The 18,270-nt window shown below is 37.4% G+C and overlaps 2 protein-coding genes across 3 annotated transcripts in view; one reads left to right on the top strand and one right to left on the bottom strand.

Annotated features, from left to right (window-relative positions):
• Positions 1-18,270, top strand: part of Pfdn4 (prefoldin subunit 4) — a 331,489-nt gene that overhangs the window by 182,873 nt on the left and 130,346 nt on the right. The gene's annotated exons all lie outside the window — the stretch shown is intronic.
• unc-13-4A (BAI1 associated protein 3) overlaps positions 1-18,270 on the bottom strand; it is an 84,196-nt gene that overhangs the window by 38,168 nt on the left and 27,758 nt on the right. Inside the window, exons 4-9 of one of the 2 annotated variants that reach the window (XM_069503158.1) lie at positions 15,365-15,557; positions 14,414-14,633; positions 7,598-7,823; positions 5,290-5,468; positions 3,519-3,697; positions 31-269 (exon numbers count right to left, since the gene is read on the bottom strand). In XM_069503158.1, the coding sequence (XP_069359259.1) occupies positions 31-269; positions 3,519-3,697; positions 5,290-5,468; positions 7,598-7,823; positions 14,414-14,633; positions 15,365-15,557 (1,236 nt within the window). The remainder of the gene's footprint in view (positions 1-30; positions 270-3,518; positions 3,698-5,289; positions 5,469-7,597; positions 7,824-14,413; positions 14,634-15,364; positions 15,558-18,270) is intronic. The other variant, XM_069503159.1, reaches the window with a different exon arrangement.

The following is an 18,270-nucleotide window of genomic DNA, read 5'->3' as shown; positions in this document are numbered from 1 at the left end:
TACTACAGAATTTAAATTTTATCAACATACTTGGGATCCAAAGGGACTTCGCTGTTCAGTTTGCAAGCAGCTGCAAATCTTGCAATAGCTGCTTGCAGTAAACTCATGTCTCCCTGCACAGCATGTTGGTGTAGCAAAGTTTGTGCTGCGACACATAACTCGCCTTCCCACTCTCCGCTCTCGCTTTCCGCTCCGCCTGCCGCGCCGCTCAAAGCCATGTCGACCTCATGAGCTAATAGTACCCCGAAGAGACGCTCGTGTTGCCGTACCTTCACACAAAGATTTTTTAAATTACTCGTCTAAAAGATCTAATAAGTGTACTACTTAAAGACGTTAAAAAGCATCCGTCAATGTGATAATAATAATAGGATCTTATTTAAAAATGCATCGCCAAAGCACATCCTAGCGAAGCTTTTTTGAATCACATATGAAAGTAAAAAAGTTGAAAACATTACTGCACTGCCAAAAAACGAAGTAAGTACAAAGAAATAATTTTCAATTTTTGAAAATGGCGTCATAATATATGTATGTTTTGTTTCTTTATGGTCAGTGTCACACGGGATAATCTAACGATATAGATACCATACATCCAAATCTGTTCGGGAATTTAGAAGTTATGATGGAACAAAGAAACATACCTACATGAACCATGAAAACATTACCCTTGGGTAGTCGTATAAATATTATATTTATATTATATAAATATTATATATATAAAGAAAATCGGTCGGTTCATTTAATTTTAATCATTATCAGTTTGGTATCAACAAACGTGACTAATATTCGTATCTACTCATGTGCACAGGCTTTCTGTTAATTGCCTAGCGATGCAATCATCGCGTCATGCAACGACAAAGCGCTCACGTATGAAAAGCTAGACGTAGGGAATATCACCTGTCGTAGGTGTGGAGCAATTACCTACCTTTGAAATCGATTGCACGTCGAGTCGATCGCGCATCACTACGTCATGTCTTTCCACCGTGACTGGCCTATTAATGTAGATTATTAAATGTACCTACCTGTAGTCCGCGACAGGTCGAGATGTCAATCGGGGTATGAGGCGGGGGGATGCCCCGCACATACGCAAGTCACCCGCACTCGCCTGTACCGGGTTAGCGCGGTGGCTGTGCGGGTGTGCGGGGCATTCCGTCCCCGATTGCCATTTACCTGTAGGTATCTATTTTTGGAAAATGGAAATCTACATTTATAAAAGGAAACTGACTGACTCGCATAACGACTTATAGCTCAAACGGCTGAGTCTAGAATAAGTATTAATATTTTAATTGTACGTTTTCACTATAATAGAGATTATTATGACGTAATACTTGATAGGTCTTGAAATCGTAATCAAAAGCTAGTAGGTAGCAACAAAACAAAACAAAGTTTAGACAGCATCATTAAAAAAACATTTCAGAAACAGTAATCTATATTAGGCACCAACCTGTTTTCTGTTATCAGTATTAATTGGAATGGGTAAAATGAGAAACAAGTTGTCAGTAGTCAGTACCAATATAAACAAAGAAAAATATTGGGATTGAATAAGTGGAGAGAGGCTAAAATCTGAAATAATTGTGGAGCGAAAAAATGTAGAGAGAAGGAAGAATCAAGAATGAAGGACCTCCCGAGCAATGAATTGAATTTATCGTGTAATCGCGATTCTGCTTCACTCGCTGACTCACTTATTACGTGGAGCTAAAGAAGTTCAATCAGTGAATACGTTATCGTACTGCCGAGGCTTAGAATCGAGATATTCCTTAATAAAATTCAAGCAAGTATTCAGGCCAATTTCATTTAAATTAGCACAATTTTTCAAGTGCAACATTTTAATGATGTTGTTGGATTGTTTCCAATAGTTTGACAGGCTCTGTTATTAAGTTATTGGAGACATATTAAAACACAGACAGCGTTACGTTCATGTTAAATGAATAAAAAACAAGATTTTTAAAATTATTCCCTTTAATAATTAATTCTAGTCCCATAAACTACCGCTATACAAAAAATCACTTCATTTTATTACTACAGTCCAATGGGACCCTATTTCCATTTAAATTAGCACAGTTTTTCAAGTGCAACATTTTAATGATGTTGTTATTATTAGATAAAGTTAATTAATCTATGGATAAAGTTTTATTTATGGTTTACGACGGGGTCAGTTATTACTTATAAAGTTACAAGTTAGATAGATTTTATTAGAGACATGTTAAACACTTAAGTATTTTTAATTACAGGTACAGTAATAAAAAGTAATCCAATTAGGTAGGTAAGTCAATTTTCTAGTAGATAATATGATAATCGACCATTCTACACCGTTATAAAATTTATTGCTGGTTGGATATTAATTATTAGCCTCGTTGATTGGCAGTGGACGTAAACATGGCAGCTATAACAACCATCGTTACGAGGACATGAATGTGCACTAATGGCTCTTAGGCGAAAAGCTCATAAAAGTTTTACGTTCCGTAGTAGTTCAGCGGATCAGCAATTTAGGCCTGGTTATAACTATTCTTTCATAAAACACGAGGATATTATGAAAGGAATGCTATTCAAAATGATGGCTAATAAAATGCAACGAGACGTAGATATTTTATCTTACTTCACCTTTACACATGAACATAATGACGAGTTGGCGAATAAAACGGTAAGTAGGTACTTAGGTATAGTTGCATGAAATAAAATTTTAAAGTAGAAAAGAAGCAAAAATTGCATGAAAGTTAAAACTTTACTGTTCGTAATTGTACGATTTTGAAATTTGGACTAAGTTTTAACATAGTTTTAGGCCGTTTTACTTAGAAATAAGTTTAAGTTTGTATTCAGTGATCGAAATTACGAACTTTGAACTCAATTTTAAGACAGTTTTTGGCCGTTATGCTTGGAAATGAGTTAAGATTTTATTTTTATTTAGTGGACCAAAAGCGTCCGGTATAAAGAAACCAAAAATATAGGTATTTTAAACTAATAAAATTAAGTACCTAATTGCACTATATTTTGTTCGCCAGCCAAAGCAATTTAGCATCACGTTGTATAAATGTTGAGATCAAACAAAACTAAACAAAACTCTTCTATTAATTATTCATAATTACCTACGTATCAAATGCAGATAAAACCTGACTATATAAAAATAAGCGGTGCTAACCTAGTGGTTAGGACGTCGGCTTCCTAGTTGGGAGTCCAGGATTTGATCCCAGGCATGCACCTCTAACTTTGAAGAGTTATTTGCTTTCTAAGCAATTAATGAATATCATTTGCTTTAACGGCGAAGGAAAATATCGTGAGGAAACCTGTACGCCAGAGAGTTCTCCATAACGTTCTTAAAGGTGATGTGAAGTCTTCCAGTCTGCACTTGGCCAGCATAGTAGACTAGGGCCAAATCCTTATAATTCTTAAAGGAGACCCGTGAGATGGGTTAATCATGATGATGACGATGACATACAAATACTAGGCAACTATTTTTACGAATATCAGGCACAGCAATTCAATAAAATATGAACTTACTAATAAGAAGAAGAGGAGGTCCTTACCTGAAACTTTCTTACCTGCTGCCAGTTGTCATCGTCATGTCTGCCTGCTTCTCGAGCTGACAGCCAAAGCCTAAGCCGGATGCGGCCCTGCACCGAGGACCGTTGAGACCGAGCTTCCAGCTTATACCACGCTTCCACTCCCGTTGACGGAATTTCACGCAACGGTATATTGACGCAGCCTATTGGAAACATTTAAATTCAAATTAAATCGCAATATTATCTCTTCTGAGGTTGGACTCCTGAAAAGGCAAAGTTGTAGTCAAAGCCTTCAAAATTCAATTTAAAATGGCTACCACTGTATAATTTTTGATTTCCAATTCTTCAAAATGACAGTAAAATGGAAAAGGATTTTTATTAAAAACTGAATACAACTATTAATCCATATCTCATCAGTCATCATCAACCGATAGACGTCCACTGCTGGACATAGATCTCTTGTAGGGACTTCCACGCGCCACGGTCTTGCGTCGTCTGAATACAGCGGCTCCCTGCGACTCGTCTGATGTCGTTCGTCCACCTAGTGAGGGGTCTTCCAACGCTGCGTCTTCCGGGGCGAGGTCGCCATTCCAAACCCTGAGACCCCAACATCTATCGGTTTTCCGAACCACGGGCCCTGCCCATTGCCACTTCAGTTTCTTAACCCGTTGAGCTATGTCGGTTACTCTAGTTCTCCTACGGATCTCTTCATTTATATTTTATCTCATTTGATCACGTAGAGAAACTCCAAGCATAGCTCTCTTTTTTCTGTTTTGTTTTTCAGTTTTTCTGTCCCTTTGTCGTCATTCCTTTAATCCTTGCTAAAACCTATCTTTATTATAATCTATCTTATGGTCTCTTTGTTTTCAAAAACTCTATTTAAATTACCCCAAATTAAAGTTTATCTCGCTGCGCTTAAAAAAGTTTATTAACTCATTTGAATATCACTCGCTAACTTTGTTTACTCTATTTTTGCATGAAATTGAAATTTTTTGAAAACAATTTAAAGTCAACGAATTTTAATTGCGTACGGATTAGCCTGCTCGTAAACTATGAAATTAACTTTTTATTTACTGTATTATGCTTTAATAAAATGTTAATTAAAGAGACATGGCATAGTTACTATCCATATCCACACTTCCATACTTATTACAAATGCGAAAGTGTGTCTGTCTGTCTGTTTGCTAGCCTTTCACGGCCCATCCGTTCAACCGATTTTGACGAAATTTGGTACAAAGATAGCTTGCAACCCAGGAAAGGATATAGGCTTTTTATTCCGAAATATCAAAGAGTTCCCACGGAATTTGTAAAAACCTTAATCGACGCGGACGAAGTCGTGGGCATCATCTAGTAATATAAGATTTTGTATGCTTTTTCCGCAAATAGGAGGTCAAAATAAGGGATCATGTATTTATAAAGTTAATAAGATTATTGGTACTAATTGGTTGTTGAAGATGGTGTGGCTTAGTGGCGGCGGCGGCGCATATCGGTCGATTGCGCTAGTTAACAACGTTGATTCTAATCGGTAAATAGATGCCTGAACGATTTTTTCAAAATTTAGCATTCATCGGTGCCACGAAAAGCACTTGAAACTCTCTGTCGTTTAATGTCATGTAAAAATAATAATCGACAAACCTAAAATTGAAATTGTATTCTAAGAATAAGACGTAGACGTACTAGTTATGTGGACAATCTGGTTTCCACCATTATTCTCCCAAAGAACCTCCTACCATGTGTTCAATGAAAAGAGTCACCAACCTCAGTATAAACCGCAGAAATCTTTCAAACAACTTACCAAGGAAGTCATCTTGGCTGCCTTGTCTTGCGCTCTGGCAGACTTGCTTGAAGAATCGACCCAAGCCCCGTACACCGCGCACTTCGTTCAGACGTGATACTGCATCTAGCACCGAACTTTCATCATCATGGTCCCAGATGTCCAGGTGTAGTACATCCGAAGAGATATCATCGATGTCACTGGTAAAGGAGAATAGGTGGTTAATGTACCCAGTTGCTACATATTGAACAAAAAATATTTTGCCATTTCTTAAACATAAATGTACTTACCCAGTTGCTACATTTTAAACTAAAAATATATTTTCCATTTTCCATTTCTTAAAAATAATTATACCTGGTAAGTAAAACAAGTGATAGTACTGATGATTACTATTGATAAGATACCACAAAATATTTTTTTGATCACATTTTATTATTCATCCGAGACATGGTCGCATACTTTGAGCCTCATAACAAAGCTCAGAGTCACTCAACGGACGATGGAAAGAGCTATGCTTGGAGTTTCTCTATGTGATCAAATTAGAAATAAGAAGAAGAACTAGAGTAACCGATATAGCTCAACGGGTCCCTAAGCTGAAGTGGCAATAAACAGGGCACTATAGTACGCGAGAGGTTGAGATGGTAATGTTTGTTACTAATATGATATTACTAATATCATAAATAAGAATATGGCATATGACATTCTTCTTTGGATTAAATTCAGATCATGTGAAAACTCGTGACTGAATCCATAGGCAAAAGTTAGTATTTTTGAATGTATAAGTATATCGAGCGCACGTACTCGTAATAAGTGATCCAAAGTTTCCGTTCAACGTCTTTATTATGAAAGTTAAGGGTCCTTGACACCCCAGGCGTCTAGAGTGTTGAAATTACCGTCAAACTGATTAAGTTATATTAAGCTTAGCATAAAATATGAAACACAAAATGTTTATTATAGGTATACATAATATTATAACTCTTATTTTACCAAGCGTGGAAGCCCTCCTAAAAATAACTTACCTAAATAATAAGTAATGCTGGCATCGTACTCGTAATAAAAAAAAACACAACTGCCAACAAACACAACAGCGTGCGCTAGGATGAGGGAACTCTTGGTTTGATCCTGAATCGACGATAATATGTCATATTATATTGGCTATGGTGACGTGAAGTCAAAGAAAAATAGGGCTATCTTAGGTCTACCTAGCGTCAAATGTACGAACAGTAGAACTAGAAGTTCCCTAGCTGTTATAAATTATTGTGGCTCTCCCAAAGAACTTATTAAAAATTTAAAAAAAACCTTATTTGAAAATGGCGCCATACAGCCACATAACTATTGAATTATTTTCAAAAAAATTATAAAGTGTGACGAGGGGATGATGTAAGGATTCTTAATGTAAGGAGTGGTAATGCATTTGACGATTCAAAAGTACTTGGAAAAGAAATTGTTTTTTTTTTTTTTTTTAATAATTAGATTGTAATTAGATAAGGCTAGCTTTAAGTTTTATTGTAATATTAAAAAAAAAAAAAATTAAAAAAAATTGATTTTTTTAACATTCCTTACATTCAAATCTATTCAGGCATTTAGAAGTTATGGTGGAGTAAAAAACTCACTTAGGTACATGAACCCTAAAAATATTACATTTCTTTTTTGGACAGTCGTGTAATAATAATTTGAGTTCTTACCACAAAAAAATTACCGAAGGAACCTTTGCTAAAATAATAATGTCGCCACAACATCGAGAAAAGGCAATCAACTAATAGCCCTGGTTTTTCAACCAACCGAACGTTGTTTTAGTTTATTTTGCAGATAGATTTAAAAATGAGATCGTATAATTAAGAATAAATAAATATCTTATTAAGTATATTTTGCTCAAACTTGGTTTAGACCTTTAAAATTCAATGTATTGTTACTTTTTGATCAATCACAATTATTCACAGCAATGTTCGGATTATAGAGAGAGCCAGCGCGTGCCAGACCTTCGTTATTTTATAGAAATTAGGTAATTAGGTGTAAAAAATCTTACGTCAAAGTATAAAGTCCAATTTTTTTTATATTTTCTTCAAAATACTTAGTATTAGAAATCACGTCATGCATTGCCAGACACCTTAGTATCGTGGCAACCCCGTGCCAGACATCCTTAAAGTTTAAAAGATTACTTAAGTTGTTTGTGAATCATTTCGTCTCTGAGCTAGAGTCCTGTGACAGGCGGACAGATAGACAGTAGAGTGACATTAATAGGGCACCATTTTTATCCTTTGGATACGGAACCCTAAAAATGTATCGCTACTGTACTTTAGGTATACAAAACTGCGCTTTATGTACTTACAATTTGAAGGTCTCATTCCACTTTGGCGATAGTGTATGCGGGCGTACGCTGGTGGCGCGAATGTAGCGGGCGGGCAGTCTGCCCAAACTATCACGTTGTTGCCGTCCATCACGACGCTTGAAGCTTAGCCGGAAGCCGTGCTTGCGCCCTTCGTCCTCCGAGGCGCGGGGAGATGCAGGCAACGAAGCTGGCTGAATGCCCAGCATGCAATAGGGATCACTAAACCCTATGCAAAAGAAATAAACAAATGAGTAACAGCATTGAAGACTTTAGACTTTGTTTTTAGTTTTGATAAAAGCAGCAGGACTTCGCTTTGCCCAATCAAATATACCCAAAATGGGCCGTCCCGCGATTTATTGGTTCGGTTTAAGGTACTCTTAACTTAAGGTAAAGTTTCAAAATAATAGCTTTTTAAAATTATTTTTGTTCAAAACTTCCTAGTAAGCTTAGCTCATCTAAGCCTAGTAAGCTTAGATGAGCTAAGCTTACTAGGAAGTTTTGAAGTTAATCAGATATACCATGGATATAATATGTCTTCTAATAACTAGCGAGTTTTCTACGGTACCGTGCAGAAGCGAATACAAATTCCATGTTAACAACGCGTCATGAATATCGTAATTTACTGCATCTAAGTAGAATCCTTTAGAATTTGAACTAAAATAACGAAACTGCAGGGAACGTAACTAATGTATTGTTGGTAGAGTTAATTAACTAGCTTTAGCGAATAAACTTAAATGTAGCTACTAGCAACATATGCGTGGCTTTCAAAAGAGCGAGTTAAATTTTATTGAAGTGCTTAGTGTTTGCTTGCGAACATAAAACGTAAGTACATCTACACCGTCGGAAGAACAAAGTTTTGTACCAGAAATTCTATTTCAAAATTCAGTTTCGCTTTGACACTTTCACTTTGTACTAAACTAACCGAGATTATAGGTACAAATCCTGTTACACGCATACAATTAATACCTATAACTTTGTCTAACATTGTTACTGAAATTACCAACTAGTTTCTTATGCAAAAAAAATGTTATTTTAAAGTATAGGTACGTGGAGTATAGTATACGACATACGTACGCAAACGAATCTTGCCGATGCGACTTATAAAAGTCGTAGTACTGAACCGATTCTCTTTTTATAGGATTTAATAAACCGACCCTGGTGTGAATACAATAAGTATTATATTATGCACTAGATGACCAAATGTCCGCGACTTCGCCCGCGTGTATTTAGGTTATTAAAAATCCCGTGGGATCTCTTTGATTTTCCGGGAAAGTAGCCTATGTCCTTCCCCGGGATGCAAGCTATCTCTGTACCAAATTTCATCAATATCGATTGAACGGATTTACCATTCAGATACATTCAGATTTTAATTAGTAGTACAATGAACTTCGGGTGATTGTAGATAGTAGATATAGGCCACTAATAAGCTTGGTATTATTGGTAGGTATAGTGCAAAGTTTAATTAACTATTGGCTGCAATGACAATATAATTGGTACAGATTAATTTACAAGCAAACTAGCCGACCCGGCTTCGCTCGAGTGAAATTTTTGAAAATCTGTGAAGGAATTTCAAAAATCTTAAAATACGAACTTCTTCATTTTAGACCTGCAGCCCAAATACTATTTTTCATGAAAATAATTTCAGAAATCCATAATTTTTTTTATCCTTATTAATTCCATCATTTTTAGGGTTCCGTACCTCAAAAAGATTTTTCTTTATAAACCCTTATAGGATCACTTTGTTGTTTGCCTGTCTGTCTGTCAGTCTGTCAAGAAACCTACAGGGTACTTCCCGTTAACTCAGAATCATGAAATTTGGCAGGTAAGTAGGTAGGTCTTATAGCAGAGATTCGGGGAATAATCTGAAAACCGTGAATTTGTGGTTACATCACACAAAAAAATTAAATTGTGGTCATGAACTAATAATTAGTATTTTCAATTTTAGAAGTAAGATAACTATTATATATCAAGTGGGGTATCATATGAAATGTCTTTACCTATGCATTCTAAAACAGATTTTTATTTACTTTTATGCATCATAGTTTTGGAATTATCGTGAAAATGTCGCCAAAATACGACTGTAATACGGAACCCTCGTTGCGCGAGCCTGACTCGCACTTGGCTGGTTTTTTTAGAGCCTAGAGGCTTGCCCTTGACTGCAATGATGCTACGTGGTTGCCTCGAAGGCGCCTATATTCACTCTTCTTTTGATCTATTCAGAATGCTATCAATTTCGTGGTATAAATGTATGTTGTAAATATATTGTTATATGTACAATATATTTTATAGAGCAACAATATAATATGACTATAATATATTGACTATACAACAGAATTAAAATATGACTCATAAAATATAATACTTATTTTACTCGTAGGAGACACTGAAAGGATAGGTATTACTTGTCGGGGGCAGCATTCATCTCATTAACAATGTACGTACCACTCTATTGTATTAAAGAGCTCTTGTGGACATTCCGACTTGTATTACAACGTATTTTATTACGAAATCTAAGGTACATTACAAGAGCTAATGGTAGGCGTAGGGGTAAAATAGACCATTAGAAGAACCAAAGCCTGAAACACTCAACATGCGAAGAAAACTACAAGGAAACTGACGACTTCCCTGGTGCAGTGGTAAGCGCTGTGGTCTTATTAGTGGGAGGTTCTGGGTTCGATTCCTCTTCAACAAGATCTTCAACAAAGAAGTCATAGGAAGCTTGAAAAGTCATTGAAAGCATTTTTATCACGTAAAGTGCGAAGCATAGGAATCGATTCGAAAATAGGGTATTCCAATAAAGGTGTCTGTATGCGTAGCTTTTTATTAGAATAGCGGCACAGAAAAAGCGCGCGTTGTTTTGTATTTTTTGTAAAATATATACCAGGGGGCTTACAACGTCAATATCTACTATCTAGCCCCTAGGTTTTAACATTTATATCTTTAAATATATAAAAGGATTGACTAACTGACTGATCTATCAACGCACAGCTCAAACTACTGGACGGATCGGGCTGAAATTTGGCATGCAGATAGCTATTATGACGTAGACATCCATTAAGAAAGGATTTTTGAAAATTCAATCCCTAAGGGGGTGAAATAAGGGTTTTAAATTTGTGTAGTCCACGCGGACGAAGTCGCGGAAATAAGCTAGTTATTAATATGGATAATATAGTGAAATAGATATGTATATAATGTACATAACATAATGTACATGGCCAATTCACCATTATTTATTGTTGTCGATAAACAAACATCTTTATTACCTTTTTACTTTCAGTTAAGAAAATGCTCTCAATAACATTTTAGGCTTTATGTATCAATTCCAGGTGGGGAGATACCGCGTTTTTCCGAGTAATTCTATACAGACCCACCCTATGCCTTTGGCAGGGACATTTTATTGTTGAAGACATATAACTGACAGGTTCTTTTATGTTTACGCGAGCCAAAATAGTGGCGTAGCAAGCTGTGTTAAGTATCTGTGGCGTAGGAATTTTCTAGTTACAGTAAAATGTTCAACGATTTTCCAACCAAATAAATTGTGTTACCAAGCGTCTGGCATATTACTTTGTGATAAAGGGATATATTTAGAAGTTATTTATGGTTTTTAGGGTTCCGACCTCAAAGGAAAAAAAGAACCCTTATATGGGATCACTGTCTGTCTGTCCATCGGTCCCTGTCGTGTCTGTCAAGAAAACCAATAAGGTGAAATACCTTATTGGTATTCCATTGACCAAGAATCATGAATTATTATTCTGTAGTAGACTTGCGTTTGGCAATGACTCCTAGTGCACACCTAATTCACCTTGTAAGATGCCAATGTGCCTACTGTCTACGTCCAAACTGTGATTTCATCAAATTGAGTCGTCTTAACTAAAAATGTGTTTTGATTTTCAATAAGTTTAATATTATTTTCAATAGATTTTTTAGATAAATAATGTAAAAAGACATCGATGTATACTAGCGAAGTAGGTACCTTTTTTCCTTGCTAACCGCAATCTTTAAGTGCCATTAATTAATAAATAGAGGTTACTGACTTTCCTACTCTTTTGAAGCATTGTTCATAGGTGAACGTGTACCTTTAAGCGTATATTGGCCGTAGTGCGGACAGTGCTGAGCTGAGCGAATTGCCGCCTGTTGTTGGTTTTCATGCACACGTCAAAGGATCCTAGGCATTTCACACACGCCGTTTAAACATTATATGGCACTCTCTATACGTATATACCAACGCGTTGGGCCAACGTGAACTGCATAAAATACGGCTGGGAAGGTAGAATAGAAGGCAAAAGGGCTCCTGTCTACTGATTCGCTAACTCAGTCTAACACTGAATGATAGCCACCGAGCTCATTTGACATTGATTAGGTACTTCTACATTGCTGAGTCATCGAATGATATTAAAATAATTTGTTGTAGAAAACCTTCAATGGATTAAAAATAGTGAACTCGATGGCTATCATTCAGTGAGTTAGCGAGTCACCCCGTAATCACTAAAGACGCTAATAGTTGGACGACAGGACAGCGCTTGGTTTCCCGAAGTTAAAAACGGCGGCTCTAGATAGAGAAGCTTTCGGATGATGATCGCCAAACTTTGTTTCGAAGAAGGCACGTGATGATGATGATGGTGATGATGATGATGATGATGATGATGATGATGATGATGATGATGATGATGATGGTGAATCATTCAGTCTATAAACACCACTGAGCTCTACGTATACAAATACGCTAGACCTGTGATTGTCAACCTGTTTTTGAAGCAATTTCTTTTGCACCGTTTTGGCGCTAATAGCAACAGTGAGCGTACTCGGAACTAACATCACAAGATATCTGTCAATATAGTGTCAACACGAAGACTATTTGATGTAAAGTGTCAATTTTAATTCCCGGTATGGTGCCCGGTGGGGTACTTACTTCGCATCGGCACCAAAAATAATGGTCATTTTTACATTCAGCCATACAAAGAGGTGGTACGCTGAAGCGTACTTGTATAGGTACTTCTATTTCATTGTGTTACACGTATTGTAACCTACCAGAGGTTATTTATGTATTAATAAATATAGCTTTTTGCAATAACGGGGAGGGTGAGCTCAGGGCGTAAACCTACAACCTTTCAGATTAGATTACGCTCTATTAATATTTCGAATAAGTACCTATTAACCTTAAAGTTTCAACATCATACTATTTAGAGCATTCAAGAAGAGCATGAAAGTAGGTGATCATTACGGAAAACTATCCCTGAATCAAAAATTTTTACTTACAGAATTTTGAAAAAATTCAATTCTTTTCACGGCTCACGCGTTCAACCGATTTTGACGAAATTTGGCACAGAGATAGCTTGCATCCCGGGGAAGGACATAGGCTACTTTTTATCCCGGAAAAACAAAGAGTTCCCACGGGATTTTTAAAGACTAAATCCACGCGGACGAAGTCGCGGGCATTCTCTAGTAATATTATAAATGCGAAAATGTGTCTGTCTGTCTGCTAGCTTTTCACGGCCCAACCGTTCAACCGATTTTGATGAAATTTGGTACAGAGTTAGCTTATATCCCGGGGACATAGGCTACTTTTTATCCCGGAAAATTAAAGAGTTCCTACGGGATTTCAAAAACTTAAATCCACGCGTACGAAGTCGCGGGCATCAGCTAGTTTTATATAAATAGATATTTGTTAACGTTACACTACACGTGTAATAAAATAAGGCAATTTATACTTTTATGGAGTTACCAATATTAAGTGCAAAATTAACGACTCTGCTCTTTGCAGTCGGAAGCAGGTTAAGGAATTTGCTCAAAGTAGCCTATTTAAATTACGTAAATCAATATATTAAGTTTTAATTTGTAAATCCGAATGATTTCAAGTTTACTGTAGTGGAAAACATATCTAGCATCCTAAGTTCTTTTAGTTATTATTTGAAGCTGGCGAACAGATCGGCGTGATTGCACGAAATGTTTACAGGAGCAGCAAAAAACTGAACAAAATCTGCTAAAATTTTACTGTTATTGTACCGTTTTGATACAAAGTCAATTCGATTTTTGAAACAGAGAATTTGGGTTGAAATCAATTTTGAAATCCCATAAGCTCAACCTGTGCCAAGACTCGACCATCAACAAACAGAGGACTTTAAAGAAAACACCCGACATCAAGGGTCCCGTTGTTTGGAAAGAGACATAATATTATACTGCGACAGGTCGAGATAGGAATCGGGGTGGGAACGCCCCGCACACCTGTAGCCCTCGCGCTAATCCGCTGCGGGCAAGCGCGGGTCACGTCCCCGCTTCATACCCCGATTGCCATATAAACCTGTCGCAGACTATACCTATAGTATAAAGTCACAGATTAGAGAAGTTCTCTAATCTGTGGTATAAGAATACGTACTCGTTATTTGTCCAACTGCATATCTGAGCTAGTGTCTTTTGCTTTAATAGCTCAACCGGTATAGGAGTGGACTGAAAACCGAAAGGTCGACGATTCAAACCCCGCCCGTTGCACTATTACCGTACCTACTCCTAGCGCAAGCCTGACGCTTAATTGGAGAGGAAAGGGGAATATTAGTCATTTAACATGGCTAATATTCTTTAAAAAAAAAACCTTCAGTTTCAATGACTACGCGGCCAAAAGTGATGAACATTGATCTTTAGAACAAGACAGCAGATTTGTAGAGCAGTGTCTCGGTCGTTGAGTCCGACAAAGCATCGCAAATGGGTATGAGTGACAGAGACAACACTCTACAAAGATGAAATGTCATTCTAATGGCCGATGTTCACCACTTCGGGCGGAACTCTGACCGCGCGACAAATGTCCGTTAAACTTATTCTTACCGTTAGCGTCTTTGGCTTCTAGTCCATCCGCTTCAATGACCGCGCAACCCAGCACCACTGTGGGGGGTCGCTCGCTGCCGGCAGCTCGCAGGGCGCGCATGTGCACATCAGGGGGCACTCGAAACGCGCGACGGGCGTACTCGATCATTTCATCTTTGTACGAGGCGAATTGTCCGTCTGGTGCTGGTGCACCTACTGCATTCTCGATGCAGTACAACACCTGCAAATAATACTTACTATATTCAAAGTTCGGCATACAAATCATATTAAAACTTATTAATAATAGCAGGTACAGTACGCGACAAGCCGAGATGGCAATCGAGGTGTGGACGACGCCCCGCGCTAAAACTGTACCTACTGTACCTTACTATATATTTCCACATTAGCTTTAAACATAGGCTTTTGAAAGGCATTCCGAACTAGTGGTAGATGCATTTGACAATTCAAAAGTAGGTATATACGTAGTTACTTGTAAGATTTTAATTCAATAAAAAAATATTTTTAGTTTATTTCTTATTTTTAATTTTTAAATAATACTTACAAAGAAAGTAAACAAACCGTTACCAAGACAAAGTACGTCTATACATAAGTATTCCGGATGGACTCGGTAATGAAACAGGGTCGACGTGGAGGAATGCTCAAGTGGAAGAATAACTTCGCGTGTTCTAAGGCCGTTACGAACTGTAGCTCTACCTAAGTACATTCAATTTGTCTGTTTTGTTATCCATAGGCCATATTTTATTATACGAGTCTATAGAATTAATAGTGATAGCCTAGTGGTTACGACGTCTGCGTCCTACTCGGGAGGTCGGGGGTTCAATCTCGGGCAACCTGTGACTTTTCGGAGTTATGTGCGTTTTGCGGGCACATCGGTTCGATAGTTTTAAAGTGTATAACGAAACATTTTTTGTGTTTTATATTTATGTATGTTCCTTGTGTACATATGTTTACCTCATTGTACAAATGTTCATGCTCTTTGTGCGACAGCTGTGCGGAGGCGGTCGGCAGCCCGAGTTCCTGCGGAGCAGGCGGAGGTCTCTCAGCCCTGGCCTCAGCTAGTCGCAAAGCCGCCAGCCGTCTGTTCTCCTGACGCCAGGAAAGAGCTGTGAAGCTCTCGAAGTAGGATCCGTCGGTATCTTGAACCCTGTGACGAATGTGTGCTATAAATGCCTATATTATGAACTTTTATCCGTGACATTTTTATTTATTTCATTTATAGGCACATGCTGTTCTATAATCTCTTATCTATATACTAATGCTAATGAAAAAAATTTAAATGTGTCTGTATTTTCCAAATAACTCCATATTACCCTCTTATTAAGTTTATATTATGGTTACAGGACGCGGCCAAAAGTGATGAACATCGATCTTTAGAAAGATACAGTCGGCTTATTTCGGCTTCGTCGAGCGTTATCTGTCTCTATCGCACCAAATACTACTTAATAGTCCGGTATCTATTAGGAGCTGTTAAAACAATTATGATTTGTTTCTTTTGATGATTATTTTTATTCTTGGTATAAAATACAATTTTTAGAGTTCCATACCTCAAAAGGAAAAACTTCCGTTTTTCCTTTTGAGTTTTTCAACGGGAAGAACCCTCTAGGTTTCTTGACAGACTTATTATTATTATTATTATTTTATTTACACACAAAAAAAAACACTTACAATATTGGTTTCTTCGTGCTCGTAAGCGCTTGGCGGCTTATCAGAGCACATTCCTCTGTCGTTAATACTTAGTCTAGACAGACAGACAGACAGACAAGAAAGTGATCCTATAAGGGTTCCTTTTTACCTTTTGAGGTACGGAACCCTAAAAAGTGACTCATCAGTTTCACCTTCGTTCCCCTGACCAGTGAGCTGACCCGCAAATCATTAATACGCTTACTTAAATTCGTTTAAATCTCATTTAAGTTTGTATTCATTTCTAATTAGCTTAAGACATCATAAACATGGACTGAAATACCTAGACATCACATTCACGTCGACTTAGTCTACATTAAATTACCATAGGTGGTACAATTTTTGTTTTAACATTGCAAATCTATTTACTTATCTAAAAATTTGTTTCTTTGTTTGTCCCGTATGCATTCCTATAAGTAACATCAATCTGATTGAGTTGAAACTTTGTACAGTTGTTGTTGAAACTTGCGGGAAGGTTTCAGACATAGCATAGCACTACTCATGTGATAGTAGTATTAATATAGGCATAAGAAGTGGCCCGCAAGTTGTTCATACAAAGGCGCATTGCAACGCTTGCTTGACATTTGCTAGTGTTAACAAAAAATTTGGAATAATAATTATGTAGATACAGTACAGTACAGTAGGTAGTTAGGTACATAATAAAAGTCGCTAGACTTTTGTTTCTTTTTGATCCATTAATTACCTACCTATATCAGAGTCTCATTACTAGATTCCTGTTCACATTGAGAATAAATAATTATTGTCCTTTATGTAGCTAAAATGCAAAAGTTCTTTGTTCCGTACCCCTTACACATGTAGTACGCGACAGGTCGAGATGGCGAGATGGAGTGGGGACGCCCCGCACATCCACACAGCCCCCGCGCTAACCCGGTGCGGCCGAGCGCGGGTGGCATGCGGGAGAGTGCGGGTGTGCGGGGCGTCCCCCCGCCTCATACCCCGATTACCATCTCGACCTGTCGCGTACTATACATGTTATCTATTTGTTAGTTGTTTTCTGTTTTTAGGGTTCCTTACCTCAAAAGGAAAAACGGAACCCTTATAGGATCACTTTGTTGTCTGTCTGTCTGTCTGTCTGTCAAGAAACCTACAGGGTACTTCCCGCTGACCTAGAATCATGAAATTTGGCAGGTAGGTAGATCTTATAGCTGAAATTTGGGGAAAAATCTGAAAACCGTGAATTTAGGGTTAGATCACACAAAAAAAAAAAAATTGTGGTCATGAACTAATAATTAGTATTTTCAACTTTCGAAGTGGGTAACTATATCAAGTGGGGTATCATATGAAAGGTCTTTACCTGTACATTCTAAAACAGATTTTTATTTATTTTTATGCATCATAGTTTTTGAATTATCGTGCAACATGTCGAAAAAATACGATTGTAGTACGGAACCCTCATTGCGCGAGCCTGACTCGCGCTTGGCTGGTTTTTAGGGTTCCGTACCTCAAAAGGAAAAACGGAACCCTTATAGGATCACTTTGTTGTCTGTCTGTCTGTCTGTCAAGAAACCTACAGGGTACTTCCCGTTGACCTAGAATCATGAAATTTGGCATGTAGGTAGGTCTTACATTCGGGGAAAAATCTGAAAACCGTGAGTTTGTGGTTACATCACACAAAAAAAATTAAGTTGTGGTCATGAACTAATAATTAGTATTTTCAATTTTCGCTTTTATACTTATAGTCTTTGAATCGTCGATAGCGCAAACCCTAAGGTTTTCAATGAGTGTGTCCTACCTGTAATATTTGAAGTGTGAAACGAGTGTTTAATATACACAGATTTTATATCATATCTATGTTTGTATTGCTACTTTGCACGACGACGACTCATCAGTAACCCTGTCATATTAACTATGACGTAATTGATCGATATCCAAGCAGAACGTCCCGTCTGTCCTTCAGGCTAGTCATACAAAATTGTTTCGCTATTCTCTTACATACAATCGAGTTACCTACCATCCATACTTCTTCTTATATTTATAAAAGGAATAGCTGACTAACATGACTGACTGACTGACTGATCTAAAAAAGGAATTTGAAAATTCAATCTATAAAGGGGTAAAACATGGGATTGAAATTTATGTAGCCCATGCGGACGAAGTCGCGAGCATAAGCTAGTCTTAAATATATAAAAGGAAAAGGTGACTGACTGACTGACTGA

Source organism: Maniola hyperantus, chromosome 14 (genome assembly GCF_902806685.2).
Source record: "Maniola hyperantus chromosome 14, iAphHyp1.2, whole genome shotgun sequence".
NCBI classification, from domain to species: domain Eukaryota; kingdom Metazoa; phylum Arthropoda; class Insecta; order Lepidoptera; family Nymphalidae; genus Maniola; species Maniola hyperantus.
This window is presented reverse-complemented; position numbering and strand designations above follow the sequence as displayed.